Below are 13823 nucleotides of genomic sequence, written 5' to 3'. Positions count from 1 at the left end.
AAAAAAAACACGTTTGTTGTATGGAAGCCCCCCCTTAAACATTTGTTTTGTTCCGTTTTAGTACTTTTTGTTATAGCGGGAATACATCATCTGTGAAAGTTTCAACTGTCTAGCTATCACGATTCATGAGATACTGCCGAGTGACAGACAGACGGACAGTGGAGTCTTAGTAATAGGATCCCGTTTTTATTACCCTTTGGGCACAAAACTCAAAAAAGGTCTCTAATCACACATTTTTCAGCTCAATTTCCCAAAAGCTACACCCGACACGCACGAAGCCGGGGCGCCTGGCGCGTCAACGTAGAGTAAATGCATTGTTTGGTTAGATTCATATTTTTAATTCCGTAATATCTTTTGAATGGAATGTCCGATTTGAATAATTCAAAAAGTAATCTACAGGTATTGAAACCGTCTTGAATATAACGTTATTTATTTGGATAAGGATTAATACAAAGGTATGGATAACATGGTCCGATTTTAAAATGTACAAAGTAGTTATAGTGACATAAATACAATATTTCGACATATGGTATCGCGAACTTTTTGTAGATCTTGATGTATTTTTAACACATTCACGGCCACATGCGCTACGGCGCATTTTTCCGTTTTGCAGCGAAAACTGCCTACGAACAGAGAACTCCCCTAGCGGGTTCTTGGCACTGAATGTGTTAATATCGTAAACATTTTTTTTGTTAATAAATATAGCCTATGGCACTTTGGAATAATTAAGCATTCTAATAGTGAAAGAATTTTTAAAATTGGTCCAGTAGTTTTTGAGTTAATTCGTAACAAACATCCAAATTTCTAAAATACAAAAATACAAAACTTTGAAGCTTTCCTCTTTATAATACTACTAGCTTTTACCCGCGGCTTCGCACGCGTAAACTATTCGGTCTGGTAGTTGCAATTGAAATTTTCGAGATTTTACAAAATTCCCCTGGAAACTTCCAAAATTTATATCGTGGTCTTCATTGAGGTTGTGTGTGAATAACTGTACAAAATTCAAGCCTCTAAAACCCAGTGCTAAAATTTCAAAATTTTTCCCTATCCAAATTCAAATTCATATCATTTATTCAGTAAATAGGCCGCAATGGGCACTTTTACACGTAATTTATTTAAATACCAGCACTTTCGGAAAGACCATCATTGCCAAGAAGAATGCGCCGCAAGAAGCTTGGCAGAAAGTCATTTTTTCAAATAAATAAGTACAAATAAAATACTTAAAAACTACAGTAAGTATACAATTAAAGAAAAATTACAAATAATAATAACAATAATACACGGATGTATGGGGTCCCTTAGTTACAAAACTATCCCGTGGAAATATCGGATAAAAAGTAGCGTATGTGTTATTCCAGACGTCCGGCTACCTACATACCAAATTTCATGCCTCTAAGCCCAGTGATTGTTATTTCGAAATTTTATCCCTATCCCGTGGGAATATCGGAATAAAAAGTAGCCTATGTGTTATTCCAGAGGTCCAGCTACCTACATACCAAAATTCATGGCTCTAAGCCCAGTGGTTGTTATTTCGAGATTTTATCCCTAGTTATCCCGTGGGAATATCGGGTCAAAAAGTCACTTAAGTGTTATTCCAGATGTCCAGTTACCTACATATCAAATTTCATGACTCTAAGCCCAGCGGTTATTATTTCGAGATTTTATCCCTATCCCGTGGGAATATCGGAATTAATAGTAGCCTATGTGTTATTTTAGAGGTTCAGCTACCTACACACTAAATTTCATGGCTCAAAGCCCAGCGGTTGTTATTTCAAGATTTTATCCCTAAGTATCCCGTGGGAATATCGATTCAAAAAGTTGCCTATGTGTTATTTCAGACATCCAACTACCTACATACCAAATTTCATGACTCTAAACCCAGCGGTTGTTATTTCGAGATTTTATCCCTATCCCGTGGGAATATCGGAATAAAAAGTAGCCTATGTGTTATTCCAGAGGTCCAGCTACCTACATACTAAATTTCATGGCTCAAAGCCCAGCGGTTGTTATTTCAAGATTTTATCCCTAGGTATCCCGTGGGAATATCGGGTCAAAAAGTCACCTATGTTTAATTCCAGACGTCCAACTACCTACATACCAAATTTCATGACTCTAAGCCTAGCGGTTGTTATTTCGAGATTTTATCCCTATCCCGTGGGAATATCGGGATAAAAAGTATCCTATGTTTTAATCCAGGTTATAAACTAACTTTCTGCCAAATTTCATCCAAATCCGTCCAGCCGTTTAAGCGTGAAAAAGTAACAAACATACTCACTCACTCACTCACTCACTCACTCACTCACTCACTCACAAACTTTCACATTTATAATATTAGTAGGATTAGTACCTATAGATAAAGAGCTATACAATACAATACTTATTCAATCGATTCCATAAATTCTGACTTGACCTCTAAATAAATGTTCAAATTTTTTTTTTTTTTATTGATTGTGTAAATAAACACAAACGGTGTCCTTGAGAGATCACTGGGAGCTAAAAAGCCGGTGTCCCTTCTGTCCCATCTAATCTCGCCCAATCCATTACGCCTTCGCGTCCCCCGTTAATTGAAAAAGCAATTAAACCCTCGCTAGGAACTACTCCAGATACCGGGGGCGAGTCGGAGATGCCCCTTAATGTCTTCTGGCCCAGCTTTAAAAGATATCGAAAGTGCCTTATCCTACCGACTGCGCCATTGATTTGAAAAAAAAATTGCCGGTGCAAGACTTGTGCAAGGTCCGCCCGGATTGCTACCACCATCTTGCTCGCTAATCCTGCCGTGAAGCAGCAGTGCTTGCACTGTTGTTTCGGCGTGGAGAGTAAGACAGCCAGTGAAATTACTGGCACGTGAGGTATCCCATCTTAGGCCTCTAGGTTGGCAACGCGTCTGCAATACCCCTGGCGTTGCAGATGTTTATGGGCGGTGGTGATCTCTTACCATCAGGAGACCTATTTGCTCGTTTGCCATCCAGTCAAATAAAAAAAAAACCTATTCTATTCTACTTCTTATAAGTGACAGTTTGTTTATGAACTATAAAACAACTATAACACACAAAGTACTTAAGAAAGCCTTGTACTGTTCAGACCTATGGCCAACAGGGGGTCGTGGGTTCGAGTCCGGGTTCCCTCGGAGAGTTTTTTGGGATTTACGTGTGAAATTACATTTGTAGTTTACCATGAGCTTTACGGTGAAGGAAACATCGTGAGGAAACTTGCACAAACCTGTAGCGTATTTCAATAGTGTGTGTGAGGTTACCAATCCGTATCTTTTCTTCCATTTCTCAACCTCGTGAATTGTGAGCAGATTTCGAAAATATTAAAAAATGGCGGAACCATGAGAGGTGCATAATATTAGGTATATTTTAGAATTTTTTAAAACCTAATAAGTTCTACAAATTACAGACTATTATTATTAGGTACTAGCCGTTACCCGCTACTCCGGCCACGTAGAATTGGTTTATCATTATCCCGCGGGAACTATGCAATGTTGCGGGATAAAAACTATCCTATGTCCTTCTCCGCGACTCAAACTATCTGTATACTGAATTTCATCTAAATCGGTTCAATGGTTTAGACGTGATGAAGTAACAAACAAACAGACTTACAAACTTTCGCATTTATAATATTATCGAAAATACAAACTGAAATATAGATGCACAGAAAAACCAGAAAAATAACACCAGCGCTGGGAATCGAACCCTCGGCATTCCGTGCCGTGTGCTATACCTCTACACCACCGCCGCAATGCCGAGGACCTGGGTTCGATTCCCAGCGCTGGTATTATTTTTCTGGTTTTTCTGTGCATCTATATTTCAGTTTGTATTTTCTATATAGGTTTTACGGGATGACCGTAAAAGTAACAAAAGATTTGGAATTGAAATAAAAAATACAAAAAGATTCCAAAAAGCCAATCTTAATTTATAATATTACTCGTAGTGGGATTATTATTAGTAGGTATTGATTTTTCTCCAAAGTTTGCCTACACTATCAACATTAACAACTTAGAAGTCGGGCTTAATGGATAGCTTCTACCTGGTAACCGCGAGATTGTTTGTCGGTTTTCACCTCATCAATTAGTTTGTGTAATCTACAAGCGCCAACTCTGGAGTAATTCGATGGCAACTTTGATGTAACCAAGTTTCAAACAACGCTTCGCAACTTTACAGTCAACAGTGTATAACAGTACTACAGTGCCCTAATAAGGCAATTTTTTGGCAGTATCTCATTTTTCGACATTTCCAGTAAACAGAGAAAATTTGAAAATTAATTTTACGTCGCCTTATGGAGATTTTATTGTTGTTAGAGGATTTGATCATGTTGTAGACAAGATACGGCCAATTTGCTTAGTTCATCTGATAGAGAATGTTTCAAGCTACGAGATGGTATAAATAACTCAAAACTGTTATTTTTTGAGATACTGCCAATTTCCTTATAATGCCAACATCTTCAGTTTAAAAATATTGTGTGATGTGTTCGTGACAAGTGGAGTCAAACCATAATAATGGTTAATAAACCCAACTACTACAGCTACGCCTATTCCAACAAATGTGTTTTAGTTTAGTTTCATTTTAGGCTGCTATTTACTCTTAAACTACTGATAATTCTCAAGCAATCTTAGCCGTTATAATTTTCCTTGTAAACTTGTGTGATGTATTTACTACCATCACTTTTTTTTTATTTTAACCCAACAGTTTAGATTATGGAGGAGGGGAGCGCTCGATTTTAATGAAAATTTGCAATTTAAGTTGAATATTGCGCAAAAGATCACTGAATCTAAAAATCGTCCTGACAACCCCCCAGGTTTTAAAAGACCTATCTAACGATACCACACACTAAATATAGGGTTAGTCGAGAAAAAAAATCACCCCCACTTTACGTCTATGGGTGGTACCCTAAAAGATTTTTTTTTTTTTATCACTGTCGGCGTGGCTGATAATCTATTTCATGCCACATTACAGCTTTCTAGTACTAACGTCTCTGAGCTTAGCCGCGGACGGACAGACAGACAGACAGACAGACAGACAGGACAGACGGACAGACATGGCGAAACTATAAGGGTTCCTAGTCGACTACGGAACCCTAAAAATTCCATGGTCTATGGTCGCTTTTTTGCTGTGCTTGGTGACCTGTATTGGTATACTGTCTACTGTGTTTTTGTTGCTACGGACGGATAATACTTAGTTGATCTGTAACTATCTGAATGTATAAATTTGCTGCTCCCATTTCATTGGATCTTTGTGATTAGTTGAGAACTTCGTAGGTACACTGACTTTATTAACTTATTTGGGTTTTTCAAAAAATATTTTATTTTTTCCACTTAACTGGGCAAAAAACCATGTTATTGTATTTAGTTCGTCAGGTAGATTATAGTACTAAATATTGCGCATGATCTTTTTCTTTAGCCAGAAAACTACCTAATAGGTACTTAATTTATTCATATTTTTTTTAATATTTATGATTGGTTTTTTGGAGTCTTTTTGTATTTTTTATTTCAACTCCAAATTTTTTACTTTTACGGGTATCCCGTGAAACCATACGTGAAAGAGTGTGACGTCTGTCGACGAAACATAGATGTCGTTAGTGCTGCTGCTTAAGTAGCATAGTAAAAATAAGCAACCTGAGATATGTATGCATATGAAAAATTCGTGTCTAGATTCCTGTCCAGCAGTGGTGTAGGGGATAGTACGCAACACGGATTGCTGAGGACCTGGGTTCGATTCCCACTTTCCCAGTGCTGGTCTCTTTTTCTGGTTTTTCTGTGCATCCATGTCTCAGTTTGTATTTTCGATATGTTATACTTTAATGTTCCTTAATAATGAACTATGTAGATTTATTGGCGAGAATATACCAACTACCTTTTCAAACGCCAATATTAAATTAGTTTCCTCGTCCCTTTGCTAGAACTTCCAAAAATAGGAAAACCACTTCAGTCCTGAACAAACACGTGATGTATTTGCGTTGGGAATTGATCACGCTACCCAGCTAAATAAACCTTTTAATTGAATTTAGACAAGTTCCTAATTAATTATTTGCTTTTACCATTGACTAATAATAATGTTAAATATAAATTTGAAAGCTTTAAAACTTACAAAATAAATAATAATTAATTGAATCAGGCGTTACTTTGCGGAGGTCCATATTAATGCACTAAAAGAATTTCTTTGCTCACCCGCGACCGGCGACCTTACGATATTAAAGTTTATGCAAGATATATGCGTGTTCATGCACTTCGTCCACCTACACACTGTAAGAACACACACAAATCACACAAACCCATCTATCACCACCACCACACTACACTAACGTGTCTCGAACACAACCGTACACCATGCTACCAGATTTTAGACTCAACACGCATATTTTGCATAAACTTAGCTATCATAAGGTCGCGGGTGGGGTGAGCAAAGAAATTATTTTAGTTCATTAAAATAAATAATATTAACGATCCTTTAAGGTCTCTTCTCTACCCATTACACCGTATCGTAGCACGACCGTAATAGGATCGTGTCAGGCAAATAGTACATTGTGTCTTAAGGGCGGTAAATAAGGAATTACGAATGAGAGTCTATTAGAAGCCCGAAGTCGAAGACTAAGGGGTTTTAATGAGTCGATGTTCGTAATTCTAGTACCGCCCGTGCGTGCGACATACAATGTTTTTCATCATATTTGCAAGTAGAATTGTATATTTGAAAAGAAAAAACTAATATTTTTCAAAAATAGCCGATACCACTGGCTGCGCTCTTGCCCCCCCCTCCTCCACAGTTTGCACTTTCTAGCTAGCAAAATTCCGTAGTTGATTACTTCATCTAATTGAAATAAATGTAAGGTAAATAAAAAATAACGGGCAAAGATGAAGGAGAATTTCAACTTGATTAAAAATGTAAAGACTCTGTAAATAAAGTTCTTGCTTAAATTTTGAGACAAAACCGAGAAGCTTGTAATTTTAATGGAGATTGCAATTTTAACAGTAAATTTCTTAGGATGAGATAAATACTTATTATAACAGAACTTGTATACGATTTAGAGCATGAGTATGAGTATTTATCATCATTATATCAGCCCTTGGACCTCTGCTGTTGGACATAGGCCTCCCTAATAGACCTCTAGCTGCTTCGGTTGGAAGCGGCCTGCGGCCTTAAACAGGTCCTCCGTCCATCTCGTTGGTCCTAAGCTAGCATAGCATTCGTTTTTTTTGTATTCCCTTTAGAATATCCCCAAATGTTAGTAGCACAGGCCAAACGCCTTTGCCGCTCAACCAAGATCACCCCAGCTGTTAAGTACACCCAGCCCCACCACCAGCTCAGACTACCCTCGCCGATTCCACTTCAGATGCCTAAGCCGAAAATCATATGGGTGTAGAGGACTTGAGCTAAGCCATTGGTTTTGGTAGCTAAGGAACATGGTTAAGCAATAGGTATTTTCATTAAAAACACTAACTATAAGTAGTGAATGCATTTATTAAGGGTTGGCGGCGAAAAAAGTCATATTCGATAATTGCACTTCGTCATCAGTACCAGTTTTTAGTGGCCCCATCCCTTGGCATAGCCCCAAGTGTTGACAGAGCTGGGCCACACGCCTTTGCCCAAGCCGAGCCCGCCCCAGCTGTTAAGACCGTTCCAGCTGTTGACTCCACCCCACCCGAGGCCACCCCAGCCGAGGCCGCCCCAGCCGCCCAAGCCACCCCAGCCTAGGCCAGCAGTGCTGACGATAGGAGCGGAGACGATGGGCGCGGAGATAACGGGAGCTAGACCAGTCTTGATGACTGGAATCGGGGCTGCCTTGACCATGTTGGCGGATGATACAGCCACTGGAGCTATGATTGGGGCGCTGATGATGGGAGCTCCCCAACCTCCTAAATGAAAAAAGAATCGTTAGAGAAATGAAAAAAAAAATAGATCTTGTTACTGAGAAACGCAAGCCATTTTTGAGTTTGACTCACGCACTCAGATTTCCATATTTTATAACACCATAATATCATGTTATTTAATGCCGTAAACTTCTTTAGTTCTTCTTCAGCCAGACCAGCTATATACATACCAAGCTTCGTCCAAATCTGTCCAGCCGTTTTAGCGTGAAGGAGTTACAAGCTCACACACACACATACACACACATCATCCTCATCATCATCATCAGCCGGCCTCCCCCTAAAGCAGCGTTTCCACCAATAATGTGCAAGGTTGTGTTGCGAGGAATATGTTTTTCATTAACCAATAGAAACGCTTCATTCACACATCCTCGCATGCGTAATGAAAAACGGTTTACTAATATATTGCATAAAATCGAATCTCATCATTTTGTTTCTCATAACAACCTTTAGCAGAATCATCATATCACCGAATTACTTTACGCATAAAGCCGAATATTAATATCACATAATATCGATGAGAATAATATTTATATGTTCGAATAGTCGCTACACAGAAAGACATATCTCATAATACTACTTTGCATAAGTACAATAAAAAGCACAATAACATATATAAATATATATATTTCGGGGATCTCGGAAACGGCTCCAACGATTTCGATGAAATTTGGTATGTAGGGTTTTCGGGGATGAAAAATCGATCTAGCTTGGTATCGCTTGGTACCGAGTTTTAGCCCGTGCGGAGCTCGGTCGCCCAGATATTAATATTATTATGTGTCATTACGGTTGTGAATCTGACACTGGCTCAGTATAATGCTGAAGCGTTAAAAACTCCCAGCGTTGTTTTAATTGTAGTTCTATTAACTTAACCTTTATTGGCAGCAGTAAGATTCTGGCACTTTGCTGGCCGCTGCCGTGGCACGCTCGCTTCGCTCGCTCGGCTCGCGCGCTATTGTGGTCGCAGTTCTAACCTAACCCAACCTACTATGTAGTTGCTGTTTTGTTCTGGCGCTTTGCCTGTTGCTGTTACAAACGCTTACTTTGCTGGCCTTACTTTTAACCTTAACCCATTCTTATGGTAGCTGTTAGTTCCTTTAACTATGCCATTACTCATTACGCCATGTTAAAGTCAGCGCTATTTAAAATTCGGTGTAAATACAATAGTCCAAACTAGTATTTTGCTATGCCATTATGTCATATAAAAATCGGCATTATTAATGTTCTGCTATTTAATATTCTGCAAAAGTATATTCGGCGATATGAGTGTTCTGCTATGCAAAGTGATGATTATGCAGAAGTATCATTAGGCTAAAAAAAATATGAGATACCTGTTATGCGAAGTGTAATTCGGCGAATCGATATTATGCAAGATAAGGAACCCATGAAAAACATATTCTTCGCAACACATCCTCGCACATCTCTGGTAAAAACGCTGCTTAAAAACGCCAGTTTTTTCCGGAGGGGTTGCCATAATCCCCACGCTTGGCAGGCGTCTTGGGGATCGCAGTGTTACGCTGATAGTGTACGCAGAAGACGCTGCTGCTCGTCTTCTGGACTTTGCCTTTAGTGGCCTTCTACGACCCAACGAGATGAGATGGGGGGAACTATTCTTGTCCAGGCACCCCACGGAAATATACACTTACCCAATCCATATCCGTAGCCGCCGATGGCACTGCCGTGGCTTGCGCCTACTACGGCCAGCAAAGTCAACTGAAACGACGTAAAGAAAACCGTAATAGTATAATTCAATTCAATATTTATTTATGAACAATACAGTGTTTGTGTTTGAACTTACATAGTACGCATGTACATTGTATTAAGTGCATACTTAACAATAGAAGTAAATACTATTTCCCCGTGTGCCGTGATGTCGGGGTAGAATTACAACCCCTCCATTTCTTCCGTGGATGTCGTAAGAGGCGACAAAGGATATAGGTTAAGGTATACCGCAGGCGACAGGCTAGCAACCTGACACTATTGTACCGTTTTTGTCAAACTTTAAACCTAAAATTGCTAAAAGTGGCTCCGAAGCGGTAACGTTTCGTGTGCTCTGCCTACCCCATTTGGGAATACAGGCTTAATGTTTGTGTGTGTGTGTGTGTGTGTGTTTGTGTGAGGGACGATAATTTCTGTGCACTACTACATACAATAGGTCATTTACCTACTTACATTTTTCACCTATATCTACCTATAGCGAATTGTTCAACATACTACAAACCCACTTGCTCATTTGCCATTCAGTCGAATATAAAAAATTTATAAATTGAAAACTAGCTCTTTCCCACGAATTTGGTTATCACGCGCGGTTCCCACGGGAACTGTGCATTTTCCTTGATAAAAGTAGCGTCACTCTCTGGCCCATAAACTATCTCTATGACATGCGTAAAAAAATCACATCGATCCGTCGCTCCGTTTCGGCGTTAAAGACGGACAAACTCATACACTTTCACATTTATAAATTATTAGTATGGATTACTTTGCGAATTTTTGCATATCAGTACTTCACGGGACCACATACCTAGACAATTTAATACTCAGTACTCAGCAAAGATAATAGATGGCGCTTATGTCAATCAACAGATCGAAATCAATCTATCGGAAGTTTGGAAACAAAAACAAAACGAGTAGAAAATTTTCCAAGATTAATTTGTTAAAAATTTACTATTTTGTGATACATATTGAAGAAAATAGATATACTCACAGCTACGTATGTGTTCATGATTCCTTCAGACGAAGTGTTGCATTGTGCGCGAGCGCATTGCATTATATACTACGGCGCATCCTGAACCGGTGCGTGTTGCGCCAGGAATTACCATGTATCCTTGTACCTGTTGTTTTAGACAATTCTAATTAAGTTTCCTTATTTATTGATGAACTTAGCATAGGAAAGCACCGATCGATCTATATATAATTCAAACAATGATGCCATTCTGAGGTATTGCCTAACATGCTGGAATCACAATCGGTTTCACCATTTCTTTCTGTGACACGGTGTTAGACGAGGGTAGAAAGAGATGATGTTTGTGATCGCGAACGCCCACTACACCGTATCAGTCATCATACATCATCAGTCATGACTGTAATAGGAACGCGTCAGGAACGGAATGTCAAGCGCATAAATGACACGCGACGGCGACGGTTGGTTACGAAACGTGCTAGTGGGCATAGTCTCATAATTTTCAATACAATAGTACATTACTGCAGAGGCCGGGAAAGAAAGGCTTGCAGGCCGAGTATGTATAGGCATATATAGGATAGGTACGAGGCTGGCATGTTTTTTCACGCCGAGGCTTGTATAGTGCTTTTCTCAAACATGCACTAAAAGAAATAAAAACTCCTAGAAATCAATGTTTTATTCGTTAAACAACTAAAATTGTACCAGACTCAAATTATATCATATTTGTAAGTAAGTGTTTATTTCATTCTGACATGATTTTTAAGTGCGTTAAAGTAATCCCAATAAAATCAAATTGCTATAAAGCATGTAGATATAAGGGACTGCAAAAATTAAAAATCTCGTTTCTAAACGAAACTATTAAAATGACAATATAACTTACTAGTAAAATGGCTAAAGCCCAAGTCCAGTCAATCAAAAAAAAAACACCAGGACACTTGTCATTTTTCCCGCCAAAACTTTTTTTTATCGTGTTTGCTGTTCGGCTTTTAGAAAAGTATATATTTTTGCCTGGCACGTTGCCTTCGCTGCAACGATTTCGATGAAATTTAGTATGTGGGGGTTTTCGGGGATGACAAATCGATCTGGCTTGGTCTTATCTGTAGTAAAACGCTTATTATCAAGTTTTAACCCAAGCAAAGCTCGGTCGCCCGGGTACTCATATTTATATGACATTATCACCTAAATCCGCCAGGCCGTTTTAGTGCAAAAGAATAGCAAACGCACTGTTCTGTAATTACATACTAAATAGTAAGATTTTTACAAGTAAAGAAGAAAAAAATACTAAATACACAATAATATGTTACAAATTAAACACAGGTTGCTCTAATATGCTACTTAACTCTAATTTAACCACTATTTGCATATCATACTATGCTTACCTATCATTATACTGTTAACTTTTTATGGGTCTGTAATCAACGGTTCTGAGCTACTGATATAAAGTACTTAATATTTCAACATACTAGATGGTATTCAACCCAGTGTTGTGTAGTATTCATATACGTATTATTCATCCCACTGCTGGGAATACTGCGGATTGGGAACTTCACAATACCATTGAATTGCTTCGCAGGTATATGCAAGTTTCATCACGATGTTTTCGTTCACTGTAAAGCTCGTGGTAGGTACTTTTCAAATTTAATTTTGCTCATGAATTTCGAAAATTTGAACTCACGATCCTCTACTTGAGCCACATTTGAGTCACTTAGGCCACGAGAGTAGATTATACTACAAGTGCATAAAACACGGCCGCACGGCACTAAGTTCGGAAGCAATAATTTTGCGAAATGGTAACGGTACCCTACCTACTTCCTTTTTCTAAATAAATAATGATTTCTGAAATTATCGCGATTAATACATGAAATAACTTCCTACCGAATAATTCGTTTAAGTTTGTAGTCGTGTATCTATTGTAATTGAAAATATTAATGCTTAAATGCACAGACAGATTAACGATTACTTAAGTTGATTTGCATTATCTAAGCCATACCTACATATAAGTACCTTTTAATGTCATTGGTAGCACTTATTAAGGTTTTGAGATAGTCAGCCCTGTGTGTCTTACGCACACATTGACGCGTGTACGACGTCGTCGTGCCTATGTAGATTCAAGAACGCGTATTTTGTACGGCGTGGCCGTCGTGTGGCACCAGTTTGTATGGGCGCTTTATGGGCGTGTACACGAAATATCGGGTCGGTATTTCCATGTCGGTATTATCCGTGCCGGTAAATAGTGTCACCCTATCACACATAGATAGCAAAACGGCCAGTATTAAATTATCGAAATAGTATGCAAACTCGCTAAGATATTTACTTGGCGCCTGTTGCAGTCGTAACTTTTAGACTGGGCACAATAAAAACCGGCCAAAAGCGTGTTGGACACGCCCGAAATAAGGTTCCGTGGCCATTACGACAAAAATAAGTAATATTTTTCTAAGGATTTCGTATTTTATACGGAATCTTGCAATTTTAGGTATATTTTATACCTTAGGATGCTACTTCCTCTTAAACTACTAATAAATAATTAAAAACTTAGCCGTTATAGTTTTCCTTGAAAGTTTGATATACTTACTACCATCTTGAATTTTTTCAAATTTTCCACCCACCAGTTTAGATTTTAGAGGGGGGGGGACACTCGATTTTACTGAAAATTGAATATTTCGCAAACAAATCACTGAATCGAAAAATCGTCTGAGCAAACCCCTAATGGTTTTAAAAGACCTATCCAACAATACCTTACACTATAGCGTTGGATGAGAAAAAAAAATCACCTCCACTTTACGTCTATGGGAGGTACCCTAAAAAAAAATTTTTTTAATTTTTTATTATACGATTTCGTCGGCATAGTTCACATATATCATCATCATCATCATCATCATCAGCCCGAAGACGTCCACTGCTGGACAAAGGCCTCCCCCTTAGAACGCCACAATGAACGACAACTTGCCACTTGCATCCACCGGTTTCCCGCTACTCTCACGATGTCGTCAGTCCACCTGGTGGGAGGCCTGCCAACGCTTCGTCTTCCGGTTCGTGGTCGCCACTCGAGGACTTTTCTCCCCCAACGGTTATCTGTTCTTCGAGCGATGTGGCCTGCCCATTGCCACTTCAGTTCACATATATATTCGTGCTAAATTACAGCTTTCTAGCATTGATAGTCCCTGAGCAAAGCCGCGGACGGACAGACAGATAGACAGACAGACATGGCGAAACTATAAGGGTTCCGTTTTTGCCATTTTGGCTCCGGAACCCTAAGAACGGATTTAAAAACACAAACACAAC

At 38.9% G+C, this 13823-nt stretch overlaps 1 protein-coding gene across 1 annotated transcript; it reads right to left on the bottom strand.

Moving 5' to 3' along the window:
* Window positions 1–7434: 7434 nt before the first annotated feature.
* Window positions 7435–10648, bottom strand: LOC141436452 (uncharacterized). The gene is made up of 3 exons (XM_074099438.1): window positions 10566–10648; window positions 9508–9574; window positions 7435–7849 (listed from the first exon to the last, which is right to left on the bottom strand). The coding sequence occupies exons 1-3, from the start codon at window positions 10626–10628 to the stop codon at window positions 7518–7520; spliced, it is 462 nt and encodes a 153-aa protein (XP_073955539.1). The 5' UTR covers window positions 10629–10648; the 3' UTR covers window positions 7435–7517.
* Between the last annotated feature and the right edge of the window lie 3175 nt (window positions 10649–13823).

The sequence above is a fragment of the Choristoneura fumiferana genome, chromosome 16 (assembly GCF_025370935.1).
Source record: "Choristoneura fumiferana chromosome 16, NRCan_CFum_1, whole genome shotgun sequence".
NCBI classification, from domain to species: Eukaryota; Metazoa; Arthropoda; class Insecta; order Lepidoptera; family Tortricidae; genus Choristoneura; species Choristoneura fumiferana.
The sequence above is the reverse complement of the archived record's forward strand: the minus strand, read 5'-3'. Positions and strand labels throughout refer to the sequence as shown.

What these genes read in the sequence shown, in the direction of transcription:
- LOC141436452 (XM_074099438.1), bottom strand. Translation starts at nt 10,628, where the DNA reads ATGCAATGCGCTCGCGCACAATGCAACACTTCGTCTGAAGGAATCATG. An exon ending in TCATGAACACATACGTAGCT is followed by an intron (nt 9,575 to 10,565) that starts GTGAGTATATCT and finishes ACGTCGTTTCAG; the next exon opens with TTGACTTTGCTGGCCGTAGT. An exon ending in CGGCTACGGATATGGATTGG is followed by an intron (nt 7,850 to 9,507) that starts GTAAGTGTATAT and finishes TTTTTCATTTAG; the next exon opens with GAGGTTGGGGAGCTCCCATC.